This window comes from Coregonus clupeaformis, chromosome 1, assembly GCF_020615455.1.
Source record: "Coregonus clupeaformis isolate EN_2021a chromosome 1, ASM2061545v1, whole genome shotgun sequence".
NCBI classification, from domain to species: domain Eukaryota; kingdom Metazoa; phylum Chordata; class Actinopteri; order Salmoniformes; family Salmonidae; genus Coregonus; species Coregonus clupeaformis.
In genome coordinates this window covers 64,879,760-64,900,813 of record NC_059192.1, presented here as the reverse complement: position 1 = coordinate 64,900,813, position 21,054 = coordinate 64,879,760, and the positions used below count along the sequence as shown (strand labels likewise).

The window sequence follows — 21,054 nt, the reverse complement described above, 5'->3', positions numbered from 1 at the left end:
GGAAGTTCCTCAAGACTGTCGTCAATAAACTCTTTGAGTTCATGCACGGTGAGAGAACTAACTTTGGCTGTGCAACTGGATTACAGAGGAAGATCTGTGTGTGTGTGTGTGTTTTCCACCATGTCTCAAACCCTCCCTCCCTCCCTCCCTCTCTCTCCCCCTCTCAGAGACCCATGATGGGGTACAGGACATGGCTTGTGACACCTTCATCAAGATCGCCCAGAAGTGCCGTCGCCATTTTGTCCAGGTGCAGGTGGGGGAGGTGATGCCCTTCATCGACGAGATCCTCAATAACATCAATACCATCATCTGTGACCTGCAGCCACAACAGGTAGACACACGCGTGCAATGAGATCCTCAACAACATTAACTCCATCATCGTGACCTCTAACCCCAACAGATAGGTTGGCCTCAGGTCCTGGAAACACACTGACTAGAGAGGACTTTAATTGTCATTCACTCAACCCAAACTAAAAGGCGTGTATTAGGGCCCCCATGTTCAAATACTCAAACACAGGACTCTATCATGTCTACTGAAAAGACCTGGGATTTTCAACATTTCCACAATGGCCAGTCTAGCCAATAAACCCCAAAAATTATTTCACTGTTCCTTGTATCTGTGTTCAATATTGCTAACGCTGACAAAAGTTACAAACCATGACCGTCCCTCCGTGACAATGTTGTGTTTGTGTGTGCTGTAGAAACGCACTGACTAGATGTGACCTGATCTCTCTCCGTCTACTGAGAAGCATCACACTGACTCAGAGCAGAATGGAGCGTGTCTGTGTGTCTATATCTTATGTCACATGTATCTGTGTGTTGTACAGGTGCATACGTTCTACGAGGCGGTGGGGTATATGATCGGGGCCCAGACGGACCAGGCAGTACAGGAGCATATCATAGAGAAGTACATGCTACTGCCCAACCAGGTGTGGGACAGCATCATTCAACAGGCCACCAAGGTACCACACTCGTGGAATAATGAATCTATTCTCTCTGTGATCATTCGTTTCCCACTCCTTTCCTATTTGTACATGTTTTGTTAAATAACCTAAAATAACCCGGTGAGAACGTTACTGGATAAGGGTAGTGAGTAAAAACAGGAAAGGTGGAGGGAGAGAGTTTGCCAGAAGAGCAGTGGTCTGATTGGATCCCATGCTAGCTAGCATGGCTACATACATGTGTTCTGGAGGTAACCGCTTCAACTGCTACAGCACCCCAGGTCACAGGCAGACCTGTAGTAGCAACCCCTTTCCTGTAGTCAAATGACCTACTGCTACAGCACCCCAGGTCACAGGCAGACCTGTAGTAGCAACCCCTTTCCTGTAGTCAAATGACCTACTGCTACAGCACCCCAGGTCACAGGCAGACCTGTAGTAGCAACCCCTTTCCTGTAGTCAAATGACCTACTGCTACAGCACCCCAGGTCACAGGCAGACCTGTAGTAGCAACCCCTTTCCTGTAGTCAAATGACCTACTGCTACAGCACCCCAGGTCACAGGCAGACCTGTAGTAGCAACCCCTTTCCTGTAGTCAAATGACCTACTGCTACAGCACCCCAGGTCACAGGCAGACCTGTAGTAGCAACCCCTTTCCTGTAGTCAAATGACCTACTGCTACAGCACCCCAGGTCACAGGCAGACCTGTAGTAGCAACCCCTTTCCTGTAGTCAAATGACCTACTGCTACAGCACCCCAGGTCACAGGCAGACCTGTAGTAGCAACCCCTTTCCTGTAGTCAAATGACCTACTGCTACAGCACCCCAGGTCACAGGCAGACCTGTAGTAGCAACCCCTTTCCTGTAGTCAAATGACCTACTGCTACAGCACCCCCAGGTCACAGGCAGACCTGTAGTAGCAACCCCTTTCCTGTAGTCAAATGACCTACTGCTACAGCACCCCAGGTCACAGGCAGACCTGTAGTAGCAACCCCTTTCCTGTAGTCAAATGACCTACTGCTACAGCACCCCAGGTCACAGGCAGACCTGTAGTAGCAACCCCTTTCCTGTAGTCAAATGACCTAGTGGCCTCATGGGTGGAATGTTATTCATATTTTTCATAATTAATAAACATTATTTAAATGTTAAAAAACACTCAAAATCCTGTGTTTCTATGTCAAACAGTTTTGTTATATTTCAGTCTTCTGTGATGTATATATAAAGTTTAATATTGGGATGCAAACTCAAAATGGAATACATTTCTACTCTATATCTGACATGGTCCAGGTGTCTTCTTTTTGTAAGCCCATAACCATGTGTGTGAGGTGTATACTTTTGTTTCAAAGTAGATTTGTTTAAGACTACCAAGAAACATTCTGTGTGACCCTGATTTACCCCACTGCAGTAAAAGGTTATTAACTTAATCCAGTTACGTTTCAGTCTGATCAATAACCCTGATCAAGTCACCCACAAACCAGGGACACTGAATATACATCTATTTTCTCTCTAATGATGTCTAGCTGTCTTGATGGGCTGTTTGTCCAGGACATAGATTAAGTCTAGTCCTGGACAAAAAAAAAAGAATCTCCATTGAAGTTATTAATTGTATATGATTGTTTTGTTCTTTGCGAACCCTAGGAAGAGTAGCTGTTGCAGCTTATTGCCATTAATAAACTCAATATAATCAAAATGAATAAACGGGTTTAATCAGATGTTTCTGCTCTAGCCAACTCCTTTATCATTGTCATGTTTTAACTCGATCCATTCACATTTCAGTGTGATGATCACTAAAGTACCCTACATTACCTTCACACACCCTTCTCTTGAATCTCCACCCTGCACAGCCAGGAGAGGACTGGCCACCCCTCAGAGCCTGGTTCCTCTCTAGGTTTCTTTCTAGGTTCTTGCCTTCTACAGTGTTTTTCCTAGAGACTGTGCTTCTGCCTCTGCATTGCTTGCTCTTTGGGGTTTTAGGCCGGGTTTCTGTAAAGCACTTGACATTTGATTGATTCAATCCTCTCTGTTAGAACGTGGACATTCTGAAGGACCCAGAGACAGTGAAGCAGCTGGGTAGCATCCTGAAGACCAACGTCCGGGCCTGTAAGGCCGTGGGACACCCCTTCGTCATCCAGTTAGGACGCATATATCTGGACATGCTCAACGTCTACAAGTGCCTCAGCGAAAACATCTCCGCAGCCATCCAGACCAATGGTCAGTGGGGGTGTGTGGGGTGGCTTGGGGTCTGGGTGTGTCCTCTCTCCTCATGAGTCTCTTCTCTTGGCGGTGTGTCTGTGTGTGTCCTCTCTCCTCATGAGTCTCTTCTCTTGGCGGTGTGTCTGTGTGTGTCCCCTCTCTTCATGAGTCTCTTCTCTTGACGGTGTGCCTGTGTGTCCTCTCTCCTCATGAGTCTCTTCTCTTGACGGTGTGTCTGTGTGTCCTCTCTCTTCATGAGTCTCTTCTCTTGACGGTGTGCCTGTGTGTGTCCTCTCCTCATGAGTCTCTTCTCTTGACGGTGTGTCTGTGTGTCCTCTCTCCTCATGAGTCTCATCTCTTGACGGTGTGTCTGTGTGTGTCCCCTCTCCTCATGAGTCTCTTCTCTTGACGGTGTGTCTGTGTGTGTGTCCTCTCTCCTCATGAGTCTCTGCTCTTGGCGGTGTGTCTGTGTGTGTCCTCTCCTCATGAGTCTCTTCTCTTGGCGGTGTGTCTGTGTGTCCTCTCTCCTCATGAGTCTCTTCTCTTGACGGTGTGTCTGTGTGTGTCCTCTCTCCTCATGAGTCTCTTCTCTTGGCGGTGTGTCTGTGTGTGTCCTCTCTCCTCATGAGTCTCTTCTCTTGGCGGTGTGTCTGTGTGTCCTCTCTCCTCATGAGTCTCTTCTCTTGACGGTGTGTGTTTCAGGAGAGATGGTGACGAAACAGCCCCTGATCAGAAGTATGAGGACGGTGAAAAGGGAGACTCTCAAACTCATCTCCGGCTGGGTTAGCCGATCCAGCGATCCACAGATGGTGAGATACAGATATATATACATCTGACAGGAAGATATTGGTACTACATACTGTATATCAGATATATTGTTAATTCATATCAGATATATTGTTGCTACATACACTACCGGTCAAAAGTTTTAGAACACCTACTCATTCCAGGGTTTTTCTTTATTTTTACTATTTTCTACATTGTATAATAATAGTGAAGACATCAAAACTATGAAATAACACATATGAAATAATGTAGTAACCAGAAAAGTGTTAAACAAATCACAATATATTTTATATTTGAGATTCTTCAAATAGCCATCCTTTGCCTTGATGACAGCTTTGCACACTCTTGGCATTCTCTCAACCAGCTTCATGAGGTAGTCAACTGGAATGCATTTCAATTAACAGTTGTGCGTTGTTAAAAGTTAATTTGTGGAATTTCTTTCCTTCTTAATGCATTTGAGCCAATCAGTTGTGTTGTGACAAGGTAGGGGGGGTATACAGAAGTAACTCTGGGTCTTACATTCCTGTGGTGGACCTCATGAGAGCCAGTTTCATCATAGCGCTTGATGGTTTTTGCGACTGCACTTGAAGAAACGTTCAAAGTTCTTGAAATGTTCCGTATTGACTGACTTACATGTCTTAAAGTAATGATGGACTGTCGTTTCTCTTTGCTTATTTGAACTGTTCTTGCCATAATGTGGACTTGGTCTTTTACCAAATAGGGCTATCTTCTGTATACCACCCCTACCTTGTCACAACACAACTGATTGGCTCAAACGCATTAAGAAGGAAAGAAATTCCACAAATTAACTTTTAACAAGGCACACCTGTTAATTGAATGCATTCCAGGTGACTACCTCATAAAGCTGGTTGAGAGAATGCCAAGAGTGTGCAAAGCTGTCATAAAGAGTTAATGGTGGCTATTTGAAGAATCTCAAATATAAAATATATTCTGATTTGTTTAACACTTTTTTGGTTACTACATGATTCCATATGTGTTATTTCATAGTTTTGATGTCTTCACTATTATTCTACAATGTAGAAAATGGTAAAAAAATAAAGAAAAACCCTGGAATGAGTAGGTGTTCTAAAACTTTTGACCGATACTGTATATCCCAATGAAAGACAGCAGAGGTGTTTCAGTGAAAAACTACATGACAGAAAAAAGACCTATACAACCTAGACTGTCTAAAGCAGTGCTTGTCAGTCCTGTGTGTACTCCAGGAATGGATTAGGAAACTCTCGCCTTAACAAGTTTGAAAGACAACCGTGTCGGTCACTTAGTCCTTAGTAACACACACAAACACACACACACACACTGACCTCAGTCCTGTCGTACAATAACCCAGTGATAACATTCCAACAACATTCCTCCCTCTGCCGTGTTGATCCGTCCGTTAATCACGTCCTCTCTTCCCTTCCGGTGTTCCTTCCTTCCAGGTGGGGGAGAACTTTGTTCCGCCGCTGCTCGACGCCGTTCTCATCGACTACCAGCGCAACGTCCCCGCCGCCCGGGAGCCCGAGGTCCTCAGCACCATGGCAACCATCGTCAACAAGCTGGGCGGACACATCACCGGGGAGATCCCGCAGATCTTCGATGCCGTGTTCGAATGCACGCTCAACATGATCAATAAAGTAAGTACCACCATTATCAATAGTGGGTATTGTTATAAACATTTGTCATGAAAGTTGATCAAATGTACTCTTAACATGATGAAGTCAGTATAGCTGTAAATCCTTGACATAGTTGTTAAAAGTTGTCAAAAGTACATTTGGTTGTCAAAAGTACAAACCAAACTACCAAAACATCCAATGATGGGATTTATAAATAAATTATCTGGGCTCTAAAATATGTAAACAACTTTTGGAAAGCTCATATTCTGAGCTAGCCATTAAAAAAGTATGGGCTACAGATCTAATTGAATATGAACAACGCTTTAACTGGAACAGAATATGGAATAATATGACCTTGGCATCCCGTAATCTGAGGGTAGGAATCATGGTTTCGGGGTGGGGAAGAACCATGAGGGCGGGTGGGTGGGGACAGGGGGGGGAATGGGTCGGGTTATCTTTGTATGCATTGATATGATTTGTTTTTGTGCCTGTAACCCCCCTCTGAAAAAGAAAAATGACAACTAAATAAGTCCATTTAATGAGGTAGTTCACTGAGAACCCTTATTCCCATATTGACTGTAGGCGGTCACCTGATGGAGTGCTGTGCTGCACACGTATTACAGCAGTTGTTCTACCAATACCGAGGCCAACCTATCTTTTTAGTGCCTCCAACGGTTGTCGGTTGGTTGTCATCAATATGTCCCGTCTCTCTCTCCCTCCCTCCAGGACTTTGAGTTGGTTGTCATCAATATGTCCCGTCTCTCTCTCCCTCCCTCCAGGACTTTGAGTTGGTTGTCATCAATATGTCCCGTCTCTCTCTCCCTCCCTCCAGGACTTTGAGTTGGTTGTCATCAATATGTCCCGTCTCTCTCTCCCTCCCTCCCTCCAGGACTTTGAGTTGGTTGTCATCAATATGTCCCGTCTCCCTCCCTCCCTCCCTCCAGGACTTTGAGTTGGTTGTCATCAATATGTCCTGTCTCTCTCTCCCTCCCTCCCTCCAGGACTTTGAGCAGTACCCCGAACACAGGACTCATTTCTTCTACCTGCTGCAGGCCGTCAACTCCCACTGTTTCCCAGCATTCCTGGCCATCCCTCCAGCCCAGTTCAAACTGGTGCTGGACTCCATCATCTGGGCCTTCAAACACACCATGAGGAACGTGGCCGACACAGGTGAGGCTTGAACGCACGCGCACACACACACACACACACACACACACACACACACACACACACACACACACACAGGTGCTTTCCTTTACGAATGACAGCACAGGATTGAAATCATCCACATGTATTGATCACATCTTTACTAATGCTGCAGAAATCTGCTTTAAAGCAGTATCCAAATCCATCGGATGTAGTGATCACAATATAGTAGCCAAATCTAGGAAAACCAAAGTTCCAAATGCTGGGCCTAATAGTGTATAACAATACGTTTTGTAGTGATTCCTATGTTGATGATGTAAATAATATTTGCTGGTCTGTGGTGTGTGATGTAGCTCAGTTGGTAGAGCATGGCGTTTGCAACGCCAGGGTTGTGGGTTCGATTCCCACGGGGGGCCAGTATGGAAAAAACAACAACTGTATGCACTCACTAACTGTAAGTCGCTCTGGATAAGAGCGTCTGCTAAATGACTAAAATGTAAATGTAATGAGGAGCAACCAGATGCTGCACTTGACACATTTATGAAATTGCTTATTCCAGTTACTAATAAGCATGCGCCCATTAAGAAAATTACTTTAAAAACGTTTAAATCCTCATGGATTGATGAGTAATAAAAAGATAATGTATGGTTGAGAGGGACGAGGGGAAAGGAATGGCAAATAAGTCTGGCTGCACAACCCATTGGCAAACGGACAGCAAATTGAGAAATCATGTGACTAAACTGAATTAAAAGAAGATGAAACTAATACTATGAAACAAAGATAAATGATATAAAAAATGATAATAAAAAGCTTTGGCACGCCTTCAATTACATTTTTGGGAAAAGGGCAAACTCAGCTCCATCATTAATTTGAATCAGATTGCTCATTCATCAGAAAACCCACTGATATTGCCAACTACTTTAATGATTTTTTTTTTTCATTGCCAAGATTAGCAAACTTAGGCATGACATGCCAGCAACAAAGTAGAACTGACCAAATTATGAAAGGCAAGCATTGTAATTTTGAATTCCGTAAAGTGAGTGTGGAAGAGGTGAACAAATTATTGTTGTCTATCAACAATGACAAGCCACCTGGGTCTGACAACTTGGATGGGAAATTACTGAAGATCTCAGTGACTTTCAACGTGGCACCGTCATGGGATGCCACCTTTCCAACAAGTCAGTTCGTCAAATTTCTGCCCTGCTAGAGCTGCCCCGGTCAACTGTAAGTGCTGTTGTTGTGAAGTGGAAACATCTAGGAGCAACAACGGCTCAGATGTGAAGTGGTAGGCCACACAAGCTCACAGAACGGGGCCGCTAATGCGCGTAGCATGTAAAAATAGTCTGTCCTCGGTTGCAACACTCACTACCGAGTTCCAAACTGCCTCTGGAAGTAACGTCAGCACAATAACTGTTCTTCGCAAGCTTCATGAAATGGGTTTCCATGGCCGAGCAGCCGCACAGAAGCTTAAGGTCACCATGCGCAACGCCAAGCGTCGGCTGGAGTGGTGTAAAGCTAGCCGCCATTGGACTCTGGAGCAGTGGAAACGCGTTCTCTGGAGTGATGAATCACGCTTCACCATCTGGCAGTCCGACGGACTAATCTGATTTTGGCGAATGCCAGGAGAACGCTACCTGCCCCAATTCCTAGTGCCAACTGTAAAGTTTGGTGGAGGAGGAATAATGGTCTGGGGCTGTTTGTCATGGTTCGGGCTATTAGTTCCAATGAAGGGAAATGCACAAAGCGAGGTCTAACTGGTTTGTGGAGATCGGTGTGGAAAGACTTGACGGGCCTGCACAGAGCCCTGACCTCAACCCCATCAAACACCTTTAGGATGAATTGGAACGCCGACTGCGCGTGGAAAGCCTTCTCAGAAGAGTGGAGGCTGTTATAGCAGCAAAGGGGAGACCAACTCCATATTAATGCCCATTATTTTGGAATGCCATGGGTGGGCCCTCCCCTCCCAGGCCCACCCATGGCTACACCCCTGCCCAGTCATGTGAAATCCATAGATTAGGGCCTAATGAATTTATTTCATTTGACTGATTTTATTTTCATTTAAATCTTTGAAATTGTTGCATGTTGCGTTTTTATATTTTTGTTCAGTATGTGATATATATTGTCTATGGTCCTGTGGCAGGTATTTAGATCCTGTATATATATGATATATATTGTCTATGTTCCTGTGGCAGGTCTTTAGATCCTGTATATATATGATATATATTGTCTATGTTCCTGTGGCAGGTCTTCAGATCCTGTATATATATGATATACAGTGGGGAAAAAAAGTATTTAGTCAGCCACCAATTGTGCAAGTTCTCCCACTTAAAAAGATGAGAGAGGCCTGTAATTTTCATCATAGGTACACGTCAACTATGACAGACAAATTGAGAAATAAAAATCCAGAAAATCACATTGTAGGATTTTTAATGAATTTATTTGCAAATTATGGTGGAAAATAAGTATTTGGTCACCTACAAACAAGCAAGATTTCTGGCTCTCACAGACCTGTAACTTCTTCTTTAAGAGGCTCCTCTGTCCTCCACTCGTTACCTGTATTAATGGCACCTGTTTGAACTTGTTATCAGTATAAAAGACACCTGTCCACAACCTCAAACAGTCACACTCCAAACTCCACTATGGCCAAGACCAAAGAGCTGTCAAAGCACACCAGAAACAACATTGTAGACCTGCACCAGGCTGGGAAGACTGAATCTGCAATAGGTAAGCAGCTTGGTTTGAAGAAATCAACTGTGGGAGCAATTATTAGGAAATGGAAGACATGCAAGACCACTGATAATCTCCCTCGATCTGGGGCTCCACGCAAGATCTCACCCCGTGGGGTCAAAATGATCACAAGAACGGTGAGCAAAAATCCCAGAACCACACTGGGGGACCTAGTGAATGACCTGCAGAGAGCTGGGACCAAAGTAACAAAGCCTACCATCAGTAACACACTACGCCGCCAGGGACTCAAATCCTGCAGTGCAAGACGTGTCCCCCTGCTTAAGCCAGTACATGTCCAGGCCCGTCTGAAGTTTGCTAGAGTGCATTTGGATGATCCAGAAGAGGATTGGGAGAATGTCATATGTCATATGGTCAGATGAAACCAAAATAGAACTTGTCGTGTTTGGAGGACAAAGAATGCTGAGTTGCATCCAAAGAACACCATACCTACTGTGAAGCATGGGGGTGGAAACATCAAGCTTTGGGGCTGTTTTTTCTGCAAAGGGACCAGGACGACTGATCCGTGTAAAGGAAAGAATGAATGGGGCCATGTATCATGTGATTTTGAGTGAAAACCTCCTTCCATCAGCAAGGGCATTGAAGATGAAACGTGGCTGGGTCTTTCAGCATGACAATGATCCCAAACACACCGCCCGGGCAACGAAGGAGTGGCTTCGTAAGAAGCATTTCAAGGTCCTGGAGTGGCCTAGCCAGTCTCCAGATCTCAACCCCATAGAAAATCTTTGGAGGGAGTTGAAAGTCCGTGTTGCCCAGCGACAGCCCCAAAACATCACTGCTCTAGAGGAGATCTGCATGGAGGAATGGGCCAAAATACCAGCAACAGTGTGTGAAAACCTTGTGAAGACTTACAGAAAACGTTTGACCTGTGTCATTGCCAACAAAGGGTATATAACAAAGTATTGAGAAACTTTTGTTATTGACCAAATACTTATTTTCCACCATAATTTGCAAATAAATTCATTAAAAATCCTACAATGTGATTTTCTGGATTTTTTTTCCTCATTTTGTCTGTCATAGTTGACGTGTACCTATGATGAAAATTACAGGCCTCTCTCATCTTTTTAAGTGGGAGAACTTGCACAGTTGGTGGCTGACTAAATACTTTTTTTCCCCACTGTATATTGTCTATGTTCCTGTGGCAGGTCTTCAGATCCTGTGTATATATATGATATATATTGTCTATGTTCCGGTGGCAGGTCTTCAGATCCTGTACACTCTACTGCAGAACGTGACTCAGGAAGAGGCTGCAGCGCAAAGCTTCTACCAGACATACTTCTGTGACATCCTCCAACACATCTTCTCTGTGGTCACTGACACATCACACACTGCTGGTGAGTACAGCATACACACACACACACACACACACACACACCAGCTAGCACATTTGGTTCCTTGGAAGTTGTGGGAACTGAAGTTTTTGGTTTCCCATTGGTTCTGGGAACGAAGCCATACATTTCCTGACCGGTAAACGGAACGTTTTTTTAAAAATGTTCTGAGAACGGAAGTGAACATTCTGCCTGTCCTGGGAACTTACATTTTTAGGTTGCTGTGAGGTTCTGAGAACGTTTTACTCTGGTTCCTTGAAAGTTTTCTTGGAAGGTTTTATTAATTCTCTGAAAACTGAAATTATAGGTAATTTTTAGGTTTTTCAATAACTTCCTTAAAACATTCACTAAATGTTTCTGAGACTTGTAATAAAACTGCTAGCTTATTTTGGGTTATAATAATAATAATAAGGTTAACTTTTTTTGAACTCCAAGCACAGATAGCATACATGGAAATTCATTTCCTTAGGCATTAATCATGCAAACAAATAGTGATGTGGGGGAAATGTATACAGTTACATATTGGGATATTATTTTTGACGATGTATCGGTTTGACAATATCGCAATATTATTTTCGCGCTAGTTGGCTGTACCTGCACCAAAACTCCAGTATTTTTCCTTCATAGCTTGTCCTCCATCTTTTTTAAATAGGGAGCCAATTTGTTTTCAGCACTTTTATTTCCATGGCTTTATTTCCAACTCGTTTTCTCATGGCTCTCTCTTGTCTCTCTGCAGCAGACATATATGGTGAGAAATATGTTTGGAACATCAAATCGCAATAAAATCACAGTATCGAATACATATCATTACAGCACTTAAGTATTGTGATAATATTGTATCGTGAGGTCGCTGGCAATTCTCAGCCCTACAAGCATATTTCTTTTTTATTATGACACGGCATCAGTGTGATTCTAACCTATAGTCTTCTATTCTCTATCCATGGAATTAGTCCACTGCACCACAAGAATGGAGCTAGCATGTCATGATTTGTTACGCATACAAAGCTGTTCATTTTAGTCTATTCAAACAGACCCCATTTCAAAGGAAAAGAAGCACTCATTAAGAAGAGGTGTGGCCAACACCTGAACACACTTAACAAGATAGAGTGTTGTTGATGCTGAGAACGGAATGTATATGTTTTTAAATAACATTCTTAGAACATTACAAAAGTTTACTTTTTATGGAATGTTTACTTTTTATGGAATGTTTTCTTCACATTCTGAGAACGGAATGTATGTTTTTAAATTACATTCTTAGAACGTTCTCTGAACGTTACTAATGTTTTCTTGTGTTTTTTTATAGAAACGTTTTTTTACATTCTTGGAACAGTTTGAGAACATGATTTTAAATAGAACCATGAGGAAACCTCTAGGAAACGTTATGCTGAAGTACTGAAATTCCCACAGAAGAACATTTGTTTCTTTGGACTATTTGAGAACATTCCCAATGTCAAACCAGTTGGAGAACGTTCCTAGAACATTACCAAAATTGTAACCATGTAAATGTAATCATGTTTGAACTTTTAGGAAACTTTCTGTTAAAGTAATGATATACCAAGGAAATAAAGTTTTGTTTTCTCAAGTTCCTTAAATGTGCTGAGAATGTTCCAAAGCCAAGCAACTATGCTGCACCATTCCCAGAAAGTTGTGGAAAGGTTGTATGCAAAATAGCCATAGGACAACCACGCTCTCACCAAGCTCTAAAACATATGGTTCTCAGAACGTTATGTGCTAGCTGGGACACACACACACACACAGAACACACGTCTAGTTCTGTGTTACCATTTGTATAAATCCATATCAACTAAATGTGCGTGTGTGTGTGTCTCTCTCTGCCTCTCCTCCAGGCCTGACGATGCATGCCTCCATCCTGACCTACATGTTTAACCTGGTGGAGGAAGGAAAGATCAACACCCAGCTCAACCCCTCCAACCCCGGCAACAACCAGGTCTTCATACAGGAGTACGTGGCCAACCTGCTCAAAACGGCCTTCCCACATCTACAGGAGTAAGTACCTTTATGAAGAAGGTCATACCAAGGATAATTTAGCTGTTTGATTTTGAATTTTAAGACCCCTTGAAGTATAAAAAATTGCATTTGACCTTACTGCCAATGTTCCCTCTAATGTTTTTAAGCACTGAGCAAATTTCAAGTCTGCTGAGCGATAACTTTAACGTTGTGAAACTTCAGTGCAACTTCAGGCGCGTGTTTACTGTGAACACTGAGGCTGTACCCGCTTTAACTTACAGATATAACAGTGGACAAGTTGGCTACTGTGGCTATTTGATCATAATGTAGGCCTATCAGAGTGGCATACCATCAAAACAATGGAGAAAAATGCATCCCATAACATTTTAACATGGAAATAGCTGTTCTATCATCCAGCCTACAGTAGCAGCCAATGTGTGGTGTTAAACGTAGGCCTACATTCCATGAGACTTTTGAAAAAAACATGCAGGGCTTGACATTAACCTGTTTATCCACTTGTCCTTCAGACAAGGAGGTGACTGAAAATGTTGTTGTGGTGTTTGATGCAAGAAAGCACTTAACAAAATAAAATGCATCATTATTCCCATAACATTTTTACAGAGAATCAGGCAAATTATGCTACCCTCTGCCTATTGGCTACTTATCTTATTCAAGCCTGTCTCAAAATACAACACTGCCCCTTTAAAACAAACAAAAAAGCTCTTTACCTGAATCGCTTTTCAAAGATGTCTAAAAATGCACACATTTTGTGCTCTTGTAGGAAGCAATCACTCCCCCATTGCTGACTACAAATGATCTATAACTGGGCTAATAACTCACTAACTAGCAAAGGATAAGAACAAATGTACAAACGTGCACACGTCGCTCTCGCTTTGATCACAAAACAAGCGCATCTACTCACAACCGCTCATGCTGTAAAAACAGTTCAAAGTGAACGGCACAGAACCATTTATATGGACAAAAGCTGAAGAACAGAGGAGTTGTAGATGAACTCAAGGAAAACGCTGCACAGATCCATATATGGCAGTGGTCTATTTGCATATAGGCCCTACTACAGCTCTGATTGGTTAAGGTGCACCAGTCTGTGTATAGGACAGGCCTGCGTCGTGGCTGTTAATGCACTCAATCTACACACAATACCCCATAATGACAAAGCAAAAACAGGTATTTATTTTATTTTTTACTATAAAAAATTGAAATATATTATTTACATAAGTATTCAGACCTTTTTGCTATGAGACTCAAAATTGAGCTCCGGTGCATCCTGTTTCCATTGATCATCCTTGAGATGTTTCTACAACTTGATTGGAGTCCACCTGTGATAAATTCAATTGATTGGACATGATTTGGAAAGGCACACACCTGTCTATATAAGGTCCCACAGTTGACAGTGCATGTCAGAGCAAAAACCAAGCCATGAGGTCGAAGAAATTGTCGGTAGAGCGCTCCTAGACAGGATTATGTCTAGGTACAGATCTGGGGAAGGGCTGCTAAAAAAATGTGGCAGCATTGAAGGTCCCCAAGAACACAGTGGCCTCCATCATTCTTAAATGGAAGAAGTTTGGAACCCCCAAGACTCTTCCTAGAGCTGGCCGGCCAAACTGAGCAATTTGGGGAGAAGGGACTTGGTCAGGGAGGTGACCAAGAACCCGATGGTCACTCTGACAGAGCTCCAGAGTTCCTCTGTGGAGATGGGAGAACCTTCCAGAAGGACAACCATCTCTGCAGCACTCCACCAATCAGGCCTTTATGGTAGAGTGGCCAGACGGAAGCCACTCCTCAGTAAAAGCCACATGACAGCCCGCTTGGAGTTTGCCAAAAGGCACCTAAAGACTCTGACTATGAGAAACAAGATTCTCTGGTCTGATGAAACCAAGATTGAACTCTTTGGCCTGAATGCCAAGCGTCACGTCTGGAGGAAACCTGGCACCATCCCTACAGTGAAGCATGGTGGTGGCACCATCCCTGCTGTAGGGATGTTTTTCAGTGGCAGGGACTGGGAGACTAGTCAGGATTGAGGGAAAGATGAGCGGAGCAAAGTACAGAGATGAAAACCTGCTCCAGAGTGCTCAGGACCTCAGACTGGGGTGACGATTCACCTTCCAACAGGACAACGCCCCTAAGCACACAGCCAAGACAACGCAGGAGTGGCTACGGGACAAGTCTCTGAATGTCCTTGAGTGGCCCAGCCAGAGCCCGGACTTGAACCCGATCGACCATCTCTGGAGAGATCTGAAAAATAGCTGTGCAGCGACGCTCCCCATCCAACCTGACAGAGCTTGAGAGGATCTGCAGAGAAGAATGGGAGAAACTCTCCAAATACAGGTGTGCCAAGCTTGTAGCGTCATACCCAAGAAGACTCGAGGCAGTAATCACTGCCAAAGGTGTTCAACAAAGTACTGAGTAAAGGGTCTGAATACGTATGTACATTTGAGATATATATATATATATAATTGTTTTTTTTAAAATATATATATATATATATACAGTGGGGGAAAAAAGTATTTAGTCAGCCACCAATTGTGCAAGTTCTCCCACTTAAAAAGATGAGAGAGGCCTGTAATTTTCATCATAGGTACACGTCAACTATGCCAGACAAATTGAGAAAAAAAAATCCTGAAAATCACATTGTATGATTTTTAATGAATTTATTTGCAAATTATGGTGGAAAATAAGTATTTGGTCAATAACAAAAGTTTCTCAATACTTTGTTATATACCCTTTGTTGGCAATGACACAGGTCAAACGCTTTTCTGTAAGTCTTCACAAGGTTTTCACACACTGTTGCTGGTATTTTGGCCATTCCTCCATGCAGATCTCCTCTAGAGCAGTGATGTTTTGGGGCTGTCGCTGGGCAACACGGACTTTCAACTCCCCTCCAAAGATTTTCTATGGGGTTGAGATCTGGAGACTGGCTAGGCCACTCCAGGACCTTGAAATGCTTCTTACGAAGCCACTCCTTCGTTGCCCGGGCGGTGTGTTTGGGATCATTGTCATGCTGAAAGACCCAGCCACGTTTCATCTTCAATGCCCTTGCTGATGGAAGGAGGTTTTCACAAAAAATCTCACGATACATGGCCCCATTCATTCTTTCCTTTACACGGATCAGTCGTCCTGGTCCCTTTGCAGAAAAACAGCCCCAAAGCATGATGTTTCCACCCCCATGCTTCACAGTAGGTATGGTGTTCTTTGGATGCAACTCAGCATTCTTTGTCCTCCAAACACGACGAGTTGAGTTTTTACCAAAAAGTTATATTTTGGTTTCATCTGACCATATGACATTCTCCCAATCCTCTTCTGGATCATCCAAATGCACTCTAGCAAACTTCAGACGGGCCTGGACATGTACTGGCTTAAGCAGGGGGACACGTCTGGCACTGCAGGATTTGAGTCCCTGGCGGCGTAGTGTGTTACTGATGGTAGGCTTTGTTACTTTGGTCCCAGCTCTCTGCAGGTCATTCACTAGGTCCCCCCGTGTGGTTCTGGGATTTTTGCTCACCATTCTTGTGATCATTTTGACCCCACGGGGTGAGATCTTGCGTGGAGCCCCAGATCGAGGGAGATTATCAGTGGTCTTGTATGTCTTCCATTTCCTAATAATTGCTCCCACAGTTGATTTCTTCAAACCAAGCTGCTTACCTATTGCAGATTCAGTCTTCCCAGCCTGGTGCAGGTCTACAATTTTGTTTCTGGTGTCCTTTGACAGCTCTTTGGTCTTGGCCATAGTGGAGTTTGGAGTGTGACTGTTTGAGGTTGTGGACAGGTGTCTTTTATGCTGATAACAAGTTCAAACAGGTGCCATTAATACAGGTAACGAGTTGAGGACAGAGGAGCCTCTTAAAGAAGAAGTTACAGGTCTGTGAGAGCCAGAAATCTTGCTTGTTTGTAGGTGACCAAATACTTATTTTCCACCATAATTTGCAAATCAATTCATAAAAAATCCTACAAAGTGATTTTCTGGATTTTTTTTCTCAATTTGTCTGTCATAGTTGACATGTACCTATGATGAAAATTACAGGCCTCTCTCATCTTTTTAAGTGGGAGAACTTGCACAATTGGTGGCTGACTAAATACTTTTTTCCCCCACTGTATATATATATGTGTATATATATATATATATATATATACACGTTTGCAAACATTTCTAAAAACCTGTTTTTGCTTTGGCATAATGGGGCATTATGGTGTATTGTGTGTAGATTGGTGAGGGAAAAAAGCTATTTAATCCATTTTAGAATAAGGCTGTAACGTAACAAAATGTGAAAAGTCAAGGGGTCTGAATACTTTCCGAATGCACTGTAAATACCCATATACAGTGAGGGAAAAAGTATTTGATCCCCTGCTGATTTTGTACGTTTGCCCACTGACAAAGACATGATCAGTCTATCATTTTAATGGTAGGTTTATTTGAACAGTGAGAGACAGAATAACAACAAAAAAATCCAGAAAAACGCATGTCAAAAATGTTATAAATTGATTTGCTTTTTAATGAGGGAAATAAGTATTTGACCCCTTTGCAAAGCATGACTTAGTACTTGGTGGCAAAACCCTTGTTGGCAATCACAGAACTCAGACGTTTCTTGTAGTTGGCCACCAGGTTTGCACACATCTCAGGAGGGATTTTGTTCCACTCCTCTTTGCAGATCTTCTCCAAGTCATTAAGGTTTCGAGGCAGACGTTTTGCAACTCGAACCTTCAGCTCCCTCCACAGATTTTCTATGGGATTAAGGTCTGGAGACTGGCAAGGCCACTCCAGGACCTTAATGTGCTTATTCTTGAGCCACTCCTTTGTTGCCTTGGCCGTGTGTTTTGGGTCATTGTCATGCTGGAATACCCATCCATGACCCATTTTCAATGCCCTGGCTGAGGGAAGGAGGTTCTCACCCAAGATTTGACGGTACATGACCCCGTCCATCGTCCCTTTGATGCGGTGAAGTTGTCCTGTCCCCTTAGCAGAAAAACACCCCCAAAGCATAATGTTTCGACCTCCATGTTTGACGGTGGGGATGGTGTTCTTGGGGTCATAGGCAGCATTCCTCCTCCTCCAAACACGGTGAGTTGAGTTGATGCCAAATAGCTCGATTTTGGTCTCATCTGACCACAACACTTTCACCCAGTTCTCCTCTGAATCATTCAGATGTTCATTGGCAAACTTCAGACGGCCCTGTATATGTGCTTTCTTGAGCAGGGGGACCTTGCGGCGCTGCAGGATTTCAGTCCTTCACGGCGTAGTGTGTTACCAGTTGTTTTCTTGGTGACAATGGTCCCAGCTGCCTTGAGATCATTGACAAGATCCTCCCGTGTAGTTCTGGGCTGATTCCTCACCGTTCTCATGATCATTGCAACTCCACGAGGTGAGATCTTGCATGGAGCCCCAGGCCGAGGGAGATTGACAGTTCTTTTGTGTTTCTTCCATTTGCGAATAATCGCACCAACTGTTGTCACCTTCTCACCAAGCTGCTTGGCGATGGTCTTGTAGCCCATTCCAGCCTTGTGTAGGTCTACAATCTTGTCCCTGACATCCTTGGAGAGCTCTTTGGTCTTGGCCATGGTGGAGAGTTTGGAATCTGATTGATTGATTGCTTCTGTGGACAGGTTTCTTTTATACAGGTAACAAGCTGAGATTAGGAGCACTCCCTTTAAGAGTGTGCTCGTAATCTCAGCTCGTTACCTGTATAAAAGTCACCTGGGAGCCAGAAATCTTTCAGATTGAGAGGGGGTCAAATACTTATTTCCCTCATTAAAATGCAAATCAATTTATAAAAAAATGTACATGTGTTTTTCTGGATTTTGTTGTTGTTATTCTGTCTCACTGTTCAAATAAACCTACCATTAAAATTATAGACTGATCATTTCTTTGTCAGTGGGCAAACGTACAAAATCAGCAGGGGAACAAATACTTTTTTCCCTCACTGTACCTACAGTATGGTCTGTTCCCTCAGTGTCTGATGTTAGTCTTCAGGTTTCTCCTGTTTTTCTTTATTTGAATTGATTTGATTTGTCAGTCAAACCCAACATACAGTATATACAGTACGTCATGTGTTTCTGTCAAACCCAACATGCAGTAGTATATAGTGTGTTTTGAAGTGTCTGGGATAGCACAATACAGTCTGCCTTATCCATGGTGGATAGATACAGAGAGGAATGAGGTATAAATGTACGGCTAGGATCCAAACCCCGGCTCGGCCCTGAGGGTCATGGTGTGGTCCAGAGTCGGCCGTTCCACCACGACTAGAGCGCTGTTGTCCTGTTTTTAAATGTCTTCTAAGTTGTCTTGTCCCCTGTCTCCCAGTGCCCAGGTCAAGGTGTTTGTAACAGGGCTGTTCAGTCTAAACCAGGATATTGCAGCCTTCAAGGAGCACCTGAGGGACTTCCTGGTTCAGATTAAGGTGAGCCTTCTCCTTCCCCCCTCCTCCCCTTCAACCAAGTTTCCTCAGTAAAAATGACCGTGGGTGCATTCAAGGTCATCTTTATTGCAGTTGCAGTCAGATTATGAGAACCACATTTCATGGAAAAGTCTTTGTGTTTATTCACACGGACACCACAGACCTGTTGCTGTCTGTGTTTGTGTGTGGTAATGTTTCTCTCTCTCTCCCCTCCTGTAGGAGTTTGCAGGGGAGGACACCACAGACCTGTTCCTGGAGGAGCGGGAGGCGTCGCTGCGTCAGGCGCAGGAGGAGAAACACAAGCTGCAGATGTCAGTTCCCGGCATCCTCAACCCCCACGAAATACCTGAGGAGATGTGTGATTGAGACGTCCAGCCACCCACTGCCCGCCGCGCCGCGCCACAGGAACCAAACTGCTGTTACTGTACATACAGGCATACAAACAGACACACAAAACTAACCCTAACAGAACAGAAGGAGAGGTGGGAGGCACTCGGTCACTTTGCTGAGGTGCGGAGAGGACAGCCACGCCCGTCCTCATCCATCAGGTGTTTGTCGACCAAAACCATGCCAATATGTAAATGATGACCTACCGCGTCACCCCGTGGCCCTTTATACATGGCCCCTACGCTACCTTTTATATGGAGACTTCTGGGTAATATCTTTCCACTGTTTAACCCAAACTTGCATCGTTTGTTTGGTCATGGGTCATCCCCCCCAGCTGCATGAGATGGTGTGGATGTATGGACACGACCTTTAAACTTAGTTTTGTTTCCTCCCCCCCACCCCTCATATATATATATATATAGTGAGTCTGAGGAGAGTTTTTGTGCAACAAGGCCAATGTGTCAAAGCGTTATCAGACAGACGGGAAGGAATGAAGGGGTGTTCTAGAAGTGTGTGTGTGTGTGCACCCTGCGTCTGATTCCCAACCCAATGCATTGTGGTCAGAATGTGAAGCTAGCGGATTATGAAGGAAGGAAGTCTGAGATGCTGCTGCTTCGTGTGCCAGGTGGTCAGGGTAGCGGTCGCGCTCGTTGGTTGAACCTCCGCCCAACTGAAAAGAAACCTACTGCATTTGGTTGTCTGGCTGTGACTGGAGGTGGGAACTTGGAAGACAGGAAGGAGCATCATCGGAGCAAGACAGTCAGATTATGTGCATATCATCCCAATTCTATAGCACCTTTATTACCATGGGAACATTATTATTATTATTTTGTTTCTTTTTGTGGGTGTGTTCAGTGCGTGTGCTGTCGCCTAGACGACATGGGCGTTTAGTTTTCCTCTGCGAGGATCGTTGCTCCACGGTGAGCTCTTCATTAAAATGGACGTTTAACAGAAAGAAGAAGCGGTTATTGAAATATATTTATGGGTTCACGATGGCTGCATCTTTATAACAAACTCCTATTTAACTTCACTCAGATGGCTTTTGAGATTTAGGATTGTAACTAATTGACAAGCAAACATAAAAAGAACTCGGTTTACATTTAATTTAGTATTTTTGCATATTTTTTTTAAAGATCTCTTCTATCCAACTTAAACAAAAGGCTTTTATTCCAGAGAGCGAAATAAGTAGTTGCCAACAGTTTAATTAGGCAACAAATGTATAAATCCACATACCAAGTCAATCTGTAATGGCAAATAGTTCCCCTTCTCTACGTGTTACGTTTGTTGTGAAACTTTTTGAACTGATTAAAGTTGAGGATTTTATAACCAACGCCTCTGGGCTCTATTTCTTTTCGGACATGGCTTTTTTTGTGGTGGCAGCAAGTGTAACTTTCTTTTCTATTTTCAACTATTCATATTCTCTAAAGTAGTGGTCCCCAACCCTGGTCTGTCTGTATTTGTCTGTGGTAACTTATTTCTCCTCAGAGAGAGCCAAGCACTAAAACACATGACCCTTATCAACTAATAAGCAATACTCATTTAGC

The 21,054-nt window shown here is 43.5% G+C and overlaps 1 protein-coding gene across 4 annotated transcripts in view; it reads left to right on the top strand.

Moving 5' to 3' along the window:
* The window catches only part of xpo1b (exportin 1 (CRM1 homolog, yeast) b), a 57,142-nt gene extending 36,306 nt beyond the window's left edge, over nucleotides 1-20,836 (top strand). For all 4 annotated transcript variants that reach the window (XM_045222321.1, XM_045222332.1, XM_045222325.1 and 1 more), the window contains 11 exons: nucleotides 1-48; nucleotides 168-331; nucleotides 828-962; nucleotides 2,965-3,148; nucleotides 3,833-3,939; nucleotides 5,356-5,550; nucleotides 6,531-6,699; nucleotides 10,620-10,754; nucleotides 12,596-12,755; nucleotides 19,030-19,126; nucleotides 19,343-20,836. The exon at nucleotides 1-48 is cut by the window's left edge and continues 109 nt beyond it. In XM_045222321.1, the coding sequence (XP_045078256.1) occupies nucleotides 1-48; nucleotides 168-331; nucleotides 828-962; nucleotides 2,965-3,148; nucleotides 3,833-3,939; nucleotides 5,356-5,550; nucleotides 6,531-6,699; nucleotides 10,620-10,754; nucleotides 12,596-12,755; nucleotides 19,030-19,126; nucleotides 19,343-19,489 (1,541 nt within the window). In that variant the 3' untranslated portion in view covers nucleotides 19,490-20,836. The remainder of the gene's footprint in view (nucleotides 49-167; nucleotides 332-827; nucleotides 963-2,964; nucleotides 3,149-3,832; nucleotides 3,940-5,355; nucleotides 5,551-6,530; nucleotides 6,700-10,619; nucleotides 10,755-12,595; nucleotides 12,756-19,029; nucleotides 19,127-19,342) is intronic.
* Nucleotides 20,837-21,054: the final 218 nt, after the last annotated feature.